Source organism: Oncorhynchus tshawytscha, unplaced genomic scaffold, assembly GCF_018296145.1.
Source record: "Oncorhynchus tshawytscha isolate Ot180627B unplaced genomic scaffold, Otsh_v2.0 Un_scaffold_1528_pilon_pilon, whole genome shotgun sequence".
Classification (NCBI taxonomy): domain Eukaryota; kingdom Metazoa; phylum Chordata; class Actinopteri; order Salmoniformes; family Salmonidae; genus Oncorhynchus; species Oncorhynchus tshawytscha.
In genome coordinates, this window is record NW_024609832.1 from 908,359 (window position 1) to 925,934 (window position 17,576).

At 46.2% G+C, this 17,576-nt stretch overlaps 1 protein-coding gene across 3 annotated transcripts in view; it reads right to left on the reverse strand.

Moving 5' to 3' along the window:
• adcy2b (adenylate cyclase 2b (brain)) overlaps positions 1–17,576 on the reverse strand; it is an 87,032-nt gene that overhangs the window by 15,191 nt on the left and 54,265 nt on the right. For 2 of the 3 annotated variants that reach the window (XM_042319525.1, XM_042319523.1), the window contains 4 exons: positions 16,279–16,363; positions 13,610–13,750; positions 13,236–13,352; positions 4,033–4,217 (listed from right to left, as the gene is read on the reverse strand). In XM_042319525.1, the coding sequence (XP_042175459.1) occupies positions 4,033–4,217; positions 13,236–13,352; positions 13,610–13,750; positions 16,279–16,363 (528 nt within the window). The remainder of the gene's footprint in view (positions 1–4,032; positions 4,218–13,235; positions 13,353–13,609; positions 13,751–16,278; positions 16,364–17,576) is intronic. The other variant, XM_042319524.1, reaches the window with a different exon arrangement.

The window sequence follows — 17,576 nt, forward strand, 5'->3', positions numbered from 1 at the left end:
GAGGCATCACTACAGAACTGGGTTCAAGCCCAGGCTGTATCACAACCGGCTGTGATCTGGAGTCTCATAGAGCGGCACACAATTGGCCCAGCATCGTCCGGGTTAGGGGAGGGTTTGACCAGGGTGGCTTTACTTGGCTCATCACGCTCTAGCGACTCCTTTGTGGTGGGCAGGCGCTTGTAGGCTGACATCGGTCGTCAGTTGAACGGTATATCTTCCGACACATTGCTGCAGCTGGCTCCCAGGTTAAGCGAGTGGGTATTAAGAAGCACGTTTTTTGGGGGTCATGTTTCGGTGGACACTTGACTGGACCTTCGCCTCCCGAGCCCGTTGGGGAGTTACAGCGATGAGACAAGATCATAATTAGGGAGAAAAACGGGGTATAATACAAAAAAGGGCCAATGTTTTGACCCATTTTATTGTGTAGATTCAAGAAAGACTGAATGCAACATTTCCACAGAAGAAGATAGTGTTTGCACCCAGAAGTTGATGGGGAAAAATACCTCTGACCTCAAGAGACATCATCTTTCTGTTGTATATAAATTATCAGAAATTTGCCTGTGACCTTTTCCACTATGCAGATGATTCTGCTCTGTTGGTTTCCCACAAAGACTAAATGTGGTTGAGAAAGCCCTCAGTGAACCATTTCTGAATGTCAATAAATGGCCATCTTGTTTGGGTCCAAAGTGAAACAGGAAATCCCCTGATTTTAAGGTGGTAGTAGGTGACATAGTAGTCACAGCAAAATACTGTCAATTATCTTGGTTGTGTGCTAGATAACCATCTGACAGGTGAGAGCATGGCAAACAACGTTATCTCCAAAGTAAAGCATAAAATTAGGTTTCTGTCAAGAACCTCCAAATATCTGGATAAGAACGCAATGGGGGACATTGGCTGGGGCTCTTGTTCAGCACCACTTTGACAATGTGTGCTCTTCCTGGTACAATAGACATCTCAGAACAAATTAGTCAGGATTATTATTCAACTTCCAGCAATTACACATCTTGACCATTCCCCCTTTGAAAGCCTTAGATGGCTCAAAGTCGAGGAGAGAGTCTTCACGTCGACAGTGAAGAGGTGACTTCGAGATGCTCGCCAATAAAAAGAAAAGATTAAGATGGGCAAAAGACAGACACTGGACAGAGGAACTCTGCCTAGAAGGCCAGCATCCCAGAGTCGACTCTTCACTGTTGACGTTGAGACTGGTGTTTGCTGGTACTATTTAATGAAGCTGCCAGTTGAGGACTTGTGAAGCATCTGTTTCTCAAAGAGGCGTCTGTTTCTCAAACCAGACACTCTAATGTACTTGTCCTCTTGCTCAGTTGTGCACCGGGGCCTCCCACTCCTATTTCTATTCTGGTTAGAGCCAGTTTGTGCTGTTCTGTGAAGGGAGTAGTACAAAGCGTTATACGAGATCTTCAGTTTCTTGCCAATTTCTGGCATGGAATAGTCTTCATTTCTCAGAACAAGAATAGACTGACGAGTTTCCGAAGAAAGTCCTTTGTTTCTGCCCATTTTGAGCCTGTAATCGAACCCACAAATGCTGATGCTCCAGATACTCAACTTGTCTAAAGAAGGGCAGTTTTATTGCTTCTTTAATCAGCACAACAGTTTTCAGCTGTGATAACATAAGTAAAAAAGGGTTTCCTAATGATCAATTAGCCTTTTAAAATTATAAACGTGGATTAACTAACACAACATGCCATTGGAACACAGGAGTGATGGTTGCTGATAATGGGCCTCTGTATGCCTATGTAGATATTCCATTAAAAATCTGCAGTTTCCAGCTAGAATAGTCATTTACAACATGAACAATGTCTACACTGTATTTCTGATCAATTTGATGTTATTTTAATGGACAAAAAATGTGCTTTTCTTTCAAAAACCAGGACACTTCTAAGTGACCCAAAACTTTTGAGTGTATATAACTACTTTGACTTGGTACAGGATAACCACAACTATTCCATTAGGAGAGAAACTCACGCTGTTCCTTTTAGATTTAAAAGTGGTATTTGGAAAGAATTTTTTTTATACTATTCTTCCAAAGAATTTGAAATGTATAACCTCTAAAAGTAGTTTCATGCTAAATAGTGGCATGTCTCCAAAGTGAGTCGTAAGACTCTAGTACAAGGGTGAGAAGAAAAGGCCCGGGATAGCATATGGTCTGTATTTTGGTGCCTATTGTGTATCATATTGGGATTGTCTTGTATATATTATGGATTGATTGTTTTATATGTTCAGGATTGATTTATATATTATGGGTATGTGAGACAAGGGAGATGCACAGTGAGGGGGAAAAGGTATTTGATCCCCTGATGATTTTATACGTTTGCCCACTAATCCGTCTATAATTTTAATGGTAGGTTTATTTGAACAGTGAGAGACAGACAAAAAAATGCAGAAAAACGCATGTCAAAAATGTTATGTTAATAGATTGATAATGCTAGATAGTAGTGTGCTGCAACCTATCAGACCACTACTTAAGACACAACTTAGATCAAAAATATAACTACAGTATTTCAAGGGGAAGGGCTCCAGATTGCAATTATTTAGTACTATTTTGCAAACATTTCACTTGGCTGTGCAGGTAAAATGTCTAATTGCTCACTCAAACATTTCAAAACATCCTATTTTTGGGGTTGCTAAAACCATGATTTGGTCAAACAGTAAAGTGCATTATCCTCATGATTCCTGTAATGAAAGTGTCTGTCCAGCCCCTGGGCCTGTTCCACAGGGACCTGCTGCTGTTGAGCGAGCCATTTCATGTGCTCTTTGGGAGAGAGAAAAAATGCATAACATTTCAAAATCCAATTGCGGGAAATTACATAGCTTTGGGAGAAGCTAATGTTGTTCTCAGCTTTCTGTGGGTATACTTTTTATTTGTCATCCCTTAATATTGAGGTCAACAGCAATTATTTTACAACTGAGATATTTGATATGGTTATAAGCATATCAAAGCACGCGAAATGCGCAATTGCCCATCGGCCATTGCGAGGGCACAGGGTAGGAGGGCTACAATTGAAAATCTTTCTAGGGCATTACTTTTAATGTTAATTAATACATGACTACTAGCAGTGGGTGTTATAGTTAGCGTTAGCAATCCAGCTAATGTGTTTTGAGTTTTCACTTCCTCATGTGGTGTATGAGCCCAAAAATAGAGCACATATAAGATGTAGTCAAAATTATCTCTATTGAACAAAACATTTCAGAAAATTCTAGAGACCTATTTTAACAGTAAAATATAAAACCAATAGCCTATTCTCAACTCACAATTTATGACAATCACTGGATTAGGTTGCACATCAACATATATTCCTGCTTAGACATGTTAGATGAAAAAAAGTACTTATTGAATAGCTTACCATCTTAGTGTTCTATTACACAGTCTGAAGCACAGTTAATTACTTTATAAGGTGAATTATAACACCGCAGATAAAAATAGGTGCGACCAAATCAGGGGCTGGTGCCACTGAAACAGTTGGTGGTGCTAGACAACATGTTAGACTGGAGGTTTTGATCTGCTGCAGAGTATTATGTTCTTCTGTCAATTTGGCCGTTGGGAAGACAATAATGTGATAGGATTTTATGCAGAAAAATATGTTGACAGGACAAGGCTATGTATGTTTGTACACATAGAAGTCAGTGATTTATGTTTAGTATAGGTTCATGAGGCAATACAAATGTGATGTGACTAAAATATGACTAAAATAAAAGGGCATTTAGTTGACAAAAATGGCCCACTGTTTTCGTCATTTTGACAATAACTAGAATAAATCATTATTCAAATTATATTTTTGTCGAAATGACTAAGACTAGACTATTTAAATCTAAAAAAAGAGTGCCAAAATGAACACTGGTGTGCTTGCTCATCTCTCTACCCTACACACCTCCACAGTCATTCCCTAAAGGCTGTGTGTCTCTGGCCTCTACCCTATGTTTAACACCAGGGTTTTCATTAACGGAACGCTGTCTCTCTAACCTGTTATCTCTCCGTGTGTGTGTGTGTGTGTGTGTGTGTGTGTGTGTGTGTACCTGTCCAGTGTCTGTGTGCTGTAGAGTGCAGTACTGTAGCCGTCCAGCAGGGGCGCATGTGTCTGGAGGATGATGATGTTGTAGATCACCATGGCAACTAACATTACAACCATCTTCAGCTCATAGTTGATCCTCAGGAACACAGAACACGACACCAGACCCAGGATACAACAGTAGATAAAATACTACAGAGAGAGAGAGAGAGAAAGAGAGAGAGAGAAAGAGAGAAAGAGAGAGAGAGAGAGAGAGAGAGGATAGAGAGAAGAGAGAAGAGAGAAGAGAGGGACAGAGAGAAGAGAGGGAGAAAGAGGAGGGGGAAAGAAGGATAAGTGAAGTCGATAAAAAACTCTCAGAGAGATGTTATATTTCATCTTTTGAGATGATATAGAAAGATGGAGAGAGTCAAACTGCAGACTATTTTCCACTTAATGAATAGCAAGCCATAACAACAGTTCCTCACAAAAATGTCCAGTCAACATTTCCCTCAAAACTATAATGGACATCGTATATTGTGTCCTATAAAAAGGGAATATTGCTCTTTATGTGCTCAGTATCACGTCACTGAATGGTCTTTGGCTAGGGAGTATTATGGTCCGTTAGGGGAGAGCTGGGCCAACACAGGGCAATGGGAGGGTAGGTAGGTAGGGAGGAAGGGAGGTAGGGAGGTAGGGAGGGAGGTAGGGAGGGAGGGAGATAGAGAGGTAGGGAGGGAGGTAGGTAGGTAGGGAGGGAGGGAGGTAGGGAGGTAGGGAGGTAGGGAGGTAGGTAGGGAGGGAGGGAGATAGAGAGGTAGGGAGGTAGGGAGGGAGGGAGATAGAGAGGTAGGGAGGGAGGTAGGTAGGGAGGGAGGGAGGGAGGTAGGGAGGTAGGGAGGGAGGGAGGGAGGTAGGGAGGTAGGGAGGTAGGGAGGTAGGGAGGGAGGGAGGGAGGTAGGGAGGTAGGGAGGTAGGGAGGTAGGGAGGGAGGTAGGGAGGTAGGGAGGTAGGGAGGGAGGGAGGGAGGTAGGGAGGTAGGGAGGTAGGGAGGTAGGGAGGGAGGTAGGGAGGTAGGGAGGTAGGGAGGGAGGGAGGGAGGTAGGGAGGTAGGGAGGTAGGGAGGGAGGGAGGTAGGGAGGGAGGTAGGGAGGTAGGGAGGGAGGTAGGGAGGGAGGGAGGGAGGTAGGGAGGGAGGTAGGGAGGTAGGGAGGTAGGGAGGTAGGGAGGTAGGGAGGGAGGGAGGGAGGTAGGGAGGTAGGGAGGTAGGGAGGTAGGGAGGTAGGGAGGGAGGGAGGTAGGGAGGGAGGTAGGGAGGGAGGGAGGTAGGGAGGTAGGGAGGTAGGGAGGGAGGGAGGGAGGGAGGTAGGGAGGGAGGTAGGGAGGTAGGGAGGGAGGGAGGGAGGGAGGGAGGTAGGGAGGTAGGGAGGTAGGGAGGTAGGGAGGGAGGTAGGGAGGGAGGGAGGTAGGGAGGGAGGGAGGGGGGAGGTAGGGAGGGAGGTAGGGAGGTAGGGAGGTAGGGAGGGAGGGAGGTAGGGAGGTAGGGAGGTAGGGAGGTAGGGAGGGAGGTAGGGAGGTAGGGAGGGAGGGAGGGAGGTAGGGAGGTAGGGAGGTAGGGAGGGAGGTAGGGAGGTAGGGAGGGAGGGAGAAACAGCAATTAAGAGGGAAAGAAAGAAAGAATGGAAGAAAGGAAGACTAACTGAGCCTGTGGAGAGCAGTGAATCAGGACTAGCTATTACTGGCTGACTTATAGAGGCCGCGACGCAGTAGGGTAAACATCATTACATTTAGAAGATAGGAGACATGGGTCCGGGCTATTAGCAAAGAGAGGTGTGTATGTGAAAAGAAAAGAGAGAAAGAAGAAAGAAATAGTACTAATGCAGATAATAGAGAGAATTGGCTCCCAGCCAAGACTAATGGCAAAGAGAGGTGTGTGTGAATGAAGGCTTAGCCTGAACTAGAAGTGGGGTCCACATTAAATCAGATTGTGGGCTGCGAATGGCTACAGGGTCACATGTATCAGACGTGAAAAGTAGAAAACCACAATTATTCAAAAGAAATTGGTCTATAAGAACGTCTATATACAAAATCGTGGGATAAGATTGAGGTGTTGGACACTATGGAGGAGGGTAATGATGTGTAAAATGTTACTGTTAACTATTGAATAAACTTGTACACAGAACATGAACAATAAGAAGGAAAAGATCTGAAAGATGGTACAATGGACTGGGTTGGTTCATTCATTTTTTTCATTTAGTTTATGAGTTCCTTGAGGCGTAAAACATCAGTAATAAGCTTAGAGCCCTAGTCACCAAGGCTGCTCTCTGGTGCTGATAACAAACACTATGTCAATACTCAATCTCAGGAGGACAGAGTTTTTTCTTTCTAACAGACAGAGATCATCTTGCCTCAGACGTAGCTAGGAGCGAGTGAATATGTGTGAAGTGTGCAAAGCAAGGCAGGATGCCTAGAGCTGTCGTGCGAGTAATTCAAATGCAATTGCGTGAAAAACACAGTTGCTACAGCACACCAGATGCAAGCCAACCTCCCATGAACTTCAACTACTTTCGACTCCTGGGATGAAGGAGAGGAGACAAGGAGAGGAGACATGGAGAGGAGACTTCAGACTACTATTGTCAACAGCCAGGCCACTTCTAGATCCCTCTGTGTCACAGTGACACATTGATAGTAGCATAGTGTCTCTCTGTTCTCTGTCATCTCTTGTAAGTCCACTGTGAAAAAGTCTACAGACACACACACACACACACACACACACACACACACACACACACACACACACACACACACACACACACACACACACTGATTGATTGTGATTTATGTAATGCAACGTTTATTGATAGACAATGTTAACAAACATTACTTTTGTGGCCCTGGTTAAAGACGTGATAAAAACAGAAAGCTAGCGACGAACACTATAACTTCATGAAATACAGTACACTACAGAACCATGGAATAAAGCAAGTTTTTCACCAGAAGTATCCGAAATATTTGACCCAAAGTAGATGTCAGTAGCGTAGCCAGACATTTGTTGGTGGGTGGGGGTGTAGAAATGTACATGGGCCCAATAAAAACAGCTTATTTCCTGCAATTCTACACATTTTGCCATGAGGCTGAGAGAGAAATGTACAGCTTTATAGCAAATTAAAGCAAAAATATAGGTGTGTTGACTGTGATAAATGCACTGGATTATGAGCTGTCTTGTTTGCTAAATGAACGAATGAAGTAAGCAGTGGCATGGAGCATATAGAAGCACAGTGACGTATCCCACAGGGCACAGACATCAATTTAACGTCTATTCCACATTGGTTCAACATCATTTAATTGAAGTGACATGGAAACAATGTTGATTCAACCAGTGTGTGCCCAGTGGGATGCTTCAATGCGGTTATATTTATGGCTTATTGGCAGTGTGGCTTTCAGTTATTTTGGCCATCCATCTTATGAGAGTGAATGCCGTTCCAGTTCTTCTGAATGCCGTTCCAGTTCTTCTGAATGCCGTTCCAGTTCTTCTGAATGCCGTTCCAGTTCTTCTGAATGCCGTTTCAGTTCTGAATGCCGTTCCAGTTCTTCTGAATGCCGTTCCAGTTCTTCTGAATGCCGTTTCAGTGCACCGCTTACTATGAATTCTATCTGACGTCGTCCCCAAAGGGACCGCACATACATACACCAACCAGAAGCCACACTAATCATCCACACTGAGCTTTAGGCTATAACTACTGCTTTCAAGGAGCGGGACACTAATCCGGATGCATATAAGAAATCCCGCTCTGTCTGACCTCTGACAAGCCATCAAATAGCAACGCATCAATACAGGGCTAAGATCGAGTCCTATAACGCCGGCTCTGATGCTCAATGGATGTGGCAGGGCTTGAAAACTATCACAGATTACAAAGCGCAACCCAGCCGTGAGCTGCCCAGTGATGCGAGTCTAATAGAAAAGCTAAATGCCTTCTACACTCGCCTCGAGGCAAGCAACACTGAACCAGTTGTTCCGGATGACTGTGTGATCTTGCTCTCCATAGCCAATTTGAGTAAGACCTTTATACAGGTTAACATTCGCAAGGCTGCAGAGCCAGACGGAAAACCAGGACACGTACTAAGAAATCAAATCAAATCAAATCAAATTTTATTTGTCACATACACATGGTTAGCAGATGTTAATGCGAGTGTAGCGAAATGCTTGTGCTTCTAGTTCCGACAATGCAGTAATAACGAGCAAGTAATCTAACTAACAATTCCAAAAAAAACTACTGTCATACGCAGTGTAAGGGGATAAAGAATATGTACATAAGGATATATGAATGAGTGATGGTACAGAGCAGCATAGGCAAGATACAGTAGATGATATCGAGTACAGTATATACATATGAGATAAGTATGTAAACCAAGTGGCATAGTTAAAGTGGCTAGTGATACGTGTATTACATAAGGATGCAGTCGATGATATAGAGTACAGTATCAACGTATGCATATGAGATGAACAATGTAGGGTAAGTAACATTATATAAGGTAGCATTGTTTAAAGTGGCTAGTGATATATTTACATCATTTCCCATCAATTCCCATGATTAAAGTGGCTGGAGTAGAGTCAGTGTCATTGACAGTGTGTTGGCAGTAGCCACTCAATGTTAGTGGTGGCTGTTTAACAGTCTGATGGCCTTGAGATAGAAGCTGTTTTCAGTCTCTCGGTCCCAGCTTTGATGCACCTGTACTGACCTCGCCTTCTGGATGGCAGCGGGGTGAACAGGCAGTGGCTCGGGTGGTTGATGTCCTTGATGATCTTTATGGCCTTCCTGTAGCATCGGGTGGTGTAGGTGTCCTGGAGGGCAGGTAGTTTGCCCCGGTGATGCGTTGTGCAGACCTCACTACCCTCTGGAGAGCCTTACGGTTGAGGGCGGTGCAGTTGCCATACCAGGCGGTGATACAGCCCGCCAGGATGCTCTCGATTGTGCATCTGTAGAAGTTTGTGAGTGCTTTTGGTGACAAGCCGAATTTCTTCAGCCTCCTGAGGTTGAAGAGGCGCTGCTGCGCCTTCCTCACGATGCTGTCTGTGTGAGTGGACCAATTCAGTTTGTCTGTGATGTGTATGCCGAGGAACTTAAAACTTGCTACCCTCTCCACTACTGTTCCATCGATGTGGATGGGGGTGTTCCCTCTGCTGTTTCCTGAAGTCCACAATCATCTCCTTAGTTTTGTTGACGTTGAGTGTGAGGTTATTTTCCTGACACCACACTCCGAGAGCCCTCACCTCCTCCCTGTAGGCCGTCTCGTCGTTGTTGGTAATCAAGCCTACCACTGTTGTGTCGTCCGCAAACTTGATGATTGAGTTGGAGGCGTGCATGGCCACGCAGTCGTGGGTGAACAGGGAGTACAGGAGAGGGCTCAGAACGCACCCTTGTGGGGCCCCAGTGTTGAGGATCAGCGGGGAGGAGATGTTGTTGCCTACCCTCACCACCTGGGGGCGGCCCGTCAGGAAGTCCAGTACCCAGTTGCACAGGGCGGGGTTGAGACCCAGGGTCTCGAGCTTGATGACGAGCTTGGAGGGTACTATGGTGTTGAATGCCGAGCTGTAGTCGATGAACAGCATTCTCACATAGGTATTCCTCTTGTCCAGATGGGTTAGGGCAGTGTGCAGTGTGGTTGAGATTGCATCGTCTGTGGACCTATTTGGGCGGTAAGCAAATTGGAGTGGGTCTAGGGTGTCAGGTAGGGTGGAGGTGATATGGTCCTTGACTAGTCTCTCAAAGCACTTAATGATGACGGATGTGAGTGCTACGGGGCGGTAGTCGTTTAGCTCAGTTACCTTAGCTTTCTTGGGAGCAGGAACAATGGTGGCCCTCTTGAAGCATGTGGGAACAGCAGACTGGTATAGGGATTGATTGAATATGTCCGTAAACACACCGGCCAGCTGGTCTGCGCATGCTCTGAGGGCGCGGCTGGGGATGCCGTCTGGGCCTGCAGCCTTGCGAGGGTTAACACGTTTAAATGTCTTACTCACCTCGGCTGCAGTGAAGGAGAGACCGCATGTTTTCGTTGCAGGCCGTGTCAGTGGCACTGTATTGTCCTCAAAGCGGGCAAAAAAGTTATTTAGTCTACCTGGGAGCAAGACATCCTGGTCCGTGACTGGGCTGGATTTCTTCCTGTAGTCCGTGATTGACTGTAGACCCTGCCACATGCCTCTTGTGTCTGAGCCGTTGAATTGAGATTCTACTTTGTCTCTGTACTGGCGCTTAGCTTGTTTGATAGCCTTGCGGAGGGAACACCCCCCATCCACATCGATGGAACAGTAGTGGAGAGGGTAGCAAGTTTTAAGTTCCTCGGCATACACATCACAGACAAACTGAATTGGTCCACTCACACAGACAGCATCGTGAAGAAGGCGCAGCAGCGCCTCTTCAACCTCAGGAGGCTGAAGAAATTCGGCTTGTCACCAAAAGCACTCACAAACTTCTACAGATGCACAATCGAGAGCATCCTGGCGGGCTGTATCACCGCCTGGTATGGCAACTGCACCGCCCTCAACCGTAAGGCTCTCCAGAGGGTAGTGAGGTCTGCACAACGCATCACCGGGGGCAAACTACCTGCCCTCCAGGACACCTACACCACCCGATGCTACAGGAAGGCCATAAAGATCATCAAGGACATCAACCACCTGAGCCACTATTTGTTCACCCCGCTGTCATCCAGAAGGCGAGGTCAGTACAGGTGCATCAAAGCTGGGACCGAGAGACTGAAAAACAGCTTCTATCTCAAGGCCATCAGACTGTTAAACAGCCACCACTAACATTGAGTGGCTGCTGCCAACACACTGTCAATGACACTGACTCAACTCCAGCCACTTTAATAATGGGAATTGATGGGAAATGATGTAAATATATCACTAGCCACTTTAAACAATGCTACCTTATATAATGTTACTTACCCTACATTATTCATCTCATATGCATACGTATATACTGTACTCTATATCATCGACTGCATCCTTATGTAATACATGTATCAATAGCCACTTTAACTATGCCACTTGGTTTACATACTCATCTCATATGTATATACTGTACTCGATATCATCTACTGTATCTTGCCTATGTTGCTCTGTACCATCACTCATTCATATATCCTTATGTACATATTCTTTATCCCCTTACACTGTGTATAAGACGGTAGTTTTTTGGAATTGTTAGTTAGATTACTTGTTGGTTATTACTGCATTGTCGGAACTAGAAGCACAAGCATTTCGCTACACTCGCATTAACATCTGCTAACCATGTGTATGTGACAAATCAAATTTGATTTGATTTGATTTGAGTACACACTAACCAGCTGGCAAGTGTCTTCACTGACATTTTCAACCTATTCCTGGTCTGTTATAGTAACTTGTTTCAGGCAGACCACCATAGTCCTAGTGCCCAAGAATGCCAAAGTAGCCTGTCTAAATGACTAGCGACCCGTAGTACTATAGCCATGAAATGCTTTAAAAGGCTGGTCATGGCTCACATATCAACGCCATCCTCCCAGACACCCTAGAACCACACTTCTCACACTGCCCCAACAGATCACAGATGACGCAATCTCTATTGCACTGCCCTCACCTACAAAAGGAATACCTATATAAGAATTGACTAATTGACTACAGCTGAGCATTCAACACCATAGTCCTTCCAAGCTCATCACCAAGCTCAGGACCCTGGGACTGAACACCTCCCTCTGAAACTGGTTCCTGGACATCCTGATGGGCCTCCCCCAGGCAGTGATGGTAGGCAACAACACATCCACCACACTGATTATCAACACACACAGGGGCCCCTCTGGGATGTGTGCTTAGTCCCCTCCTGTACTCCCTGTCCACCCATGACTGCCTCGCCTCCCATGAATCTAACACCATCATCGTTAAGTTTGTTGACGACACAACAGTGGTAGGACTGATCACTGATGACGAAGCAGCCAATAGGGAGGAGTCAATAGGAAGCAGTGTGGTGCCAGGACAAAAACCTCTCCCTTAACGTCAGCAAGACAAAGGAGCTGATCGTAGACCACAGGAAATGGAGGGGTGAACACGCCCCCCATGGGGCTGTAGAGGAGCGGGTCGAAGCTCCTCGGTGTCCACATAACTAAGGAATGAACTTGGTCCACACACACCCACACAGTTGTGAAAAGTGTACAACAGTGCCTTTTTCCCCTCAGGAGGCTGAAAAGATTTGGCATGGGCCCTCAGATCCTCAAAACGTTCTGCAGCTGCACCATTGAGTGCATCTTGAGTGGCCGCATCACCACTTGGTACGGCCACTGCAAGGCACCCGACCGCAAGGCGCTACAGAGGGCGGTGAGTACGGCCCAGTACATCACTGGGTCCTAGCTCACTGCCATCCAGGGCTTCTATACCAGTTGATGTCGGAGGAAGGCCTCCAGCTATCCAAGCCATAGACTGTTCTCTCTGCTACTACACAACAAGCTGTACCAGTGTCTGGAAACAACAGGACCCTGAACAGCTTCTACCCCCAAGCCAAAAGACTGCTAAACAAGGCTACTAAATAACTAATCAAATGGCTACCTGGACTAACTGCATTGATCATTTGTTTAACTAATTCTCCTGCACAAAATCTATGCACACACACAGGACACTACAGACACACTCACACATACTTACACCCCAACAAACACACACACAGGACACTACAGACACACTCACACATACTTACACCCCAACAAACACACACACAGGACACTACAGACACACTCACACATACTTACACCCCAACAAACACACACACAGGACACTACAGACACACTCACACACATACTTACACCCCAACAAACACACACACAGGACACTACAGACACACTCACACACACACTTACACCCCAACAAACACACACACAGGACACACATTGACACACGGCACACACACACACACACATACTGAACAAACACACACACATTGCACACGGCCACACACACACACACATACTGACACACACACACACACACACACACACACACACACACACACACACTGCTGCTACTGTCTATTATCTATCCTATTGCCTAGTCACTTTACCCACGCCTTTATTTACAGTGCATAGCTACCTTAATTACCTCATACCCCCGTACATTGACTTGGTACACCCTGTAAATATCCATGTTATATTTATTCGTTATTGTCATTTGAATTTTTTCTGTGCCTACTCTGGCACAGATGTACTCACAGGCAGGTAGAACTTATTCCCATCCGTGAGGTGGGTGGGGCTGTGGGAGCTGAGCATGCTGTCATTGGTCAGGTTCATGGTAGGGGGTGTGGTCAGAACCACATCTTCCAGGAAGAACTGGAAAGAAGTTTAGAGGAGATGAGAAAGACAAGGGGAGAAGAGAAGTTATACTAGGCTGTGTTCCAGTGTGATCATTTTGATGGCTGCAATGGCAGTTTTGCCTGAAAACATCCTCACACACACACACACACACACACACACACACACACACACACACACACACACACACACACACACACACACACACACACACACACACACACACACACACACACACACACACAACCAGTAAAATCAGTAAATTGGTTCCTCACCATGTTGAAAACAGCCATGACAAGTATAACAGCGGTGGTTGTCATGGTGAGGACCAATCGGAGCCAGGGTTTGTTGGCGATGATGATGCGTGAGGAAGTAGGGAGCCAGGGGAGTGAGCACCACGATCCTTTACCTCCCTGCTGAGAGAGAGAGAGAGAGAGAGAGAGAGGGAGGGAGGGAGGGAGGGAGGGAGGGAGGGACAAGCAGGGGGACAGAATAAATGAGATTCAGATAAGAATAGTGAGGAAAGCTTTAAACAGAGAGAGAGAGAGAGCGAGAGACAGAGACACAGACAGAGAGTGAGAAAGTGAGAGCTATGGACAGTTCACTCTTGCCGTAGTGCAACATGAGGAGAAGCCATGAAATGGAAGGCTGTAGGGAACAGAGAACAAACACCGACTGCAGTAACAGATCGTCTGTCTGCATCAATACTCTCAACACCCCAGAGCAATTTCCCTCCATCGATTTCCTCTCTACAACACCTCTTTGACACACCTTGACTCCCAACACACTACTTCCCTTGGCCAGGAAGAGGAGCAGATAATAAAGGTTTATTATTTTGTTTATAATTCGCAATTCATCCATTGAAAACTGTTAGGTTTGTTTGCAGTTCAGAGCACTATATTATACTATACTATACTTTACAATACTATACTGTACTATACTATACTTAAGCAATTCGGCCCGAGGAGGTGTGTTTTATGGCCAATATAACATGGTAAAATGCCGTTTTTACATCCAACGCAATGCAAAGTTCCTGGACACAGCCCTTAGTGCACTGGCCATATACCACAAACCACGAGCTGAATTATTGCTATTATAAACTGGTTACCAATGTAATTAGAGCAGTAAAAATACATATTTTTTCATACCTGTGGTAAACAGTCTGATATACCACAGCTGTCAGCCAATCAGCATTCAGGGCTCGAACCTCCCAATTTTTTTATATACTATATACTATACTGTACGATACTATACTGTACTATACAATATATACTATACTATACTATACTGTAATTTACTTTACTATACCATGTCCTTCCTTTTCTCTTCACATGGTCACATGGTTTGGTTGACTCGGATATACAGAGACATTGTGAGACATCAGGAATCATTTAAGTCTCAAGGTAGAACACAATGCAGGGCCCAGGGACAGACAGACTGCTGGGTTTTAGACTGTTGGTGTATAATGACTGCCCTTCAAGCTCAATCACTCCTCCAAGGTCTGGTCTCTGGTTAGAGTCATCAGAGGATGAGAAAGGTGTTAATCAGGTTTATTCTGGTTTGTTAGTCGTTCTCATCTTCATCTGACCCCTCTCTTTTCCTCCCTCTGTCTCCCCCTCTCTCTTCCTTCCTCTGTCTACCCCTCTCTCTTCCTCCCTCTATCTCCCCCTCTCTCTTCTTCCCTCTGTCTACCCCTCTCTTTTCCCCCCTCTGTCTACCCCTCTCTCTTCCTCCCTCTTTCTCCCCCTCTCTCTTCCCCCTCTGTCTACCCCTCTCTCTTCCTCCCTCTGTCTACCCCTCTTTTCCCCCTTCCTCCCTCTGTCTACCCTCTCTCTTTCCCCCTCTGTCTACCCCCTCTTCCTCCCTCTGTCTTCCTCCCTCTGTCTACCCCTCCCTTCCTTTTCCTCCCTCTGTCTACCCCTCCCTTTTCCTCCCTCTGTCTACCCCCTCCTTTTCCTCCCTCTGTCTACCCCTCTCTTTTCCTCCCTCTGTCTACCCCTCCCTTTTCCTCCCTCTGTCTACCCCTCTCTTTTCCTCCCTCTGTCTACCCCTCTCTTTTCCTCCCTCTGTCTACCCCTCTCTTTTCCTCCCTCTGTATCCCCCCTCTCTTCCTCCCTCTGTATCCCCCTCTCTCTTCCTCCCTCTGTCTCTCTTCCTCCCTCTGTCTACCCCTCTCTCTTCCTCCCCCTCTCGTTTCCTCTCTCTGTCTACCCCTCTCTTTTCCTCCCTCTGTCTACCCCTCTCTCTTCCTCCCTCTGTCTACCCCCCCTCTTCCTCCCTCTTCCTCCCTCTTCCTCTCTCTTCCTCCTCCCTCTGTCTACCCCTCTCTCTTCCTCCCCCTCTCGTTTCCTCTCTCTGTCTACCCCTCTCTTTTCCTCCCTCTGTCTACCCCCTCTCTTCCTCCCTCTGTCTACCCCTCCTCTTCCTCCCCCTGTCTACCCCTCTTCTTCCTCCCTCTGTCTATCCCTCTCTCTTCCTCCCTCTGTCTACCCCTCTCTCTTCCTCCCTCTGTCTACCCCTCTCTCTTCCTCCCTCTGTCTACCCCTCTCTTTTCCTCTCTCTGTCTCCCCCTTTCTTCCTCTCTCTGTCCTCCCTCCCTCTGTCTCCCTTCTCTCTTCCTCCCTCTGTTCTCTTCCTCCCTCTGTCTCCAACTCTCTCTTTCCTCCCCCCCTCTGTCTCCCCCTCTCTCTTCCTCCCTCTGTCTCCCCCCTCTCTTCCTCCCTCTGTCTCCCCCTCGCTCTTCCTCCCTCTGTCTCCCCCTCGCTCTTCCTCCCTCTGTCTCCCCCTCTCTCTTCCTCCCTCTGTCTCCCCCTCGCTCTTCCTCTCGCTTCTTCTCCCTTCTCTTCATCCATGCATATTCCCCTCTCTCTCCCTCTCAGTCTGTGATTGTGTTCTACACTCACATACAATAGACAGGATTTTAGGGTGTGTGTGTGTAACTTACCAAGATGTGGCTGGAGAAACATATGACCAGGATCAGACCTAACAGGAGGAACGACATGCCAAAGGAGATCCCCAACACTGCTGTTCTGTAACACACACACACACACACACACACACACACACACACACACACACACACACACACACACACACACACACACACACACACACACACACACACACACAGTTTATTTTATTATTATTTATTTTTGTATTGCATTTTCAAACATACAATCTACCTGTACTGAAGGCGCTCCACATTTACATTACATTCAGTCACCCAGTAGACACTCACTTCCAGAGCGACCCACAGGCGCAACCAGGGTCAAGCCCCCTGCCCAAGACCACAAGGACAGATACCCCCACCCAGTCGAATCAGGGACCCGAACCAGCGACTTCTCGGCCACCTGTCCAAGCTCCTAACCGCCAAGCCACCAAACACCCCTTTGACTGTCATTCTACCCCCCTGCCCAGCAACTTCAGTCCCACTTGTCTCCAATTCCACATCCCAACCCTCAGCTTCCCTCAGCTTCCCTCAGCTTCCCTCAGCTTCCCTCAGCTTCCCTCAGCTTCCCTCAGCTTCCCTCAGCTTCCCTCAGCTTCCCTCAGCTTCCCTCAGCCCAACCCATCTCTGCTGGCCACCCTCTTTGGATTTCTATGCAACATATATCGTTCAACTATGCTGTGATGTTTAACGTACAATTTCAATCTATCTAATCTCATAGAATCCACAGATTGTGAGTTGAAGATAAACACTTTTACTAACAGTATTAGTATATTAGTAATTGACTGACCCGGTCTCTCCAGATCTCCAAACAGTACAATTTCTAGATTAATGTTATGCTTTTTCAGCCATTCCTGAACCTGAGACCAGAAACAGGCTACCTGAGGGCAATACCAGAATAAATGGTCTAAGGATTCTGTATCCTCACAACAAAATCTGCAGAGCTGTGATGGTTGTATGCCCCAAACATTCAACACATCTTTGGTGGCCAGAATTCTGTACAATAATCATTGATGAAAAGAACGAAGTCTTGAATCTTGCGTCGTTTTATATATCAACTCATACACCCTGTACTATGGAATCAGTACATCAATGTATTCCCAGATATTTTGTCATCTGTATGGCACATCTGTCAATATCCTGGTCCTCAAATGAAACTGCCATATTTTCCTATCTATTTATTTTTGTTCCTCCGCCAGTTTTGATCCTTAATATTGGGCAGACAGACCAGTTCCCTACCTCCTCCCGCTGCCACCTGCCTCCTCCTATTGTGGTAATGCTGTAATCAATTGGTT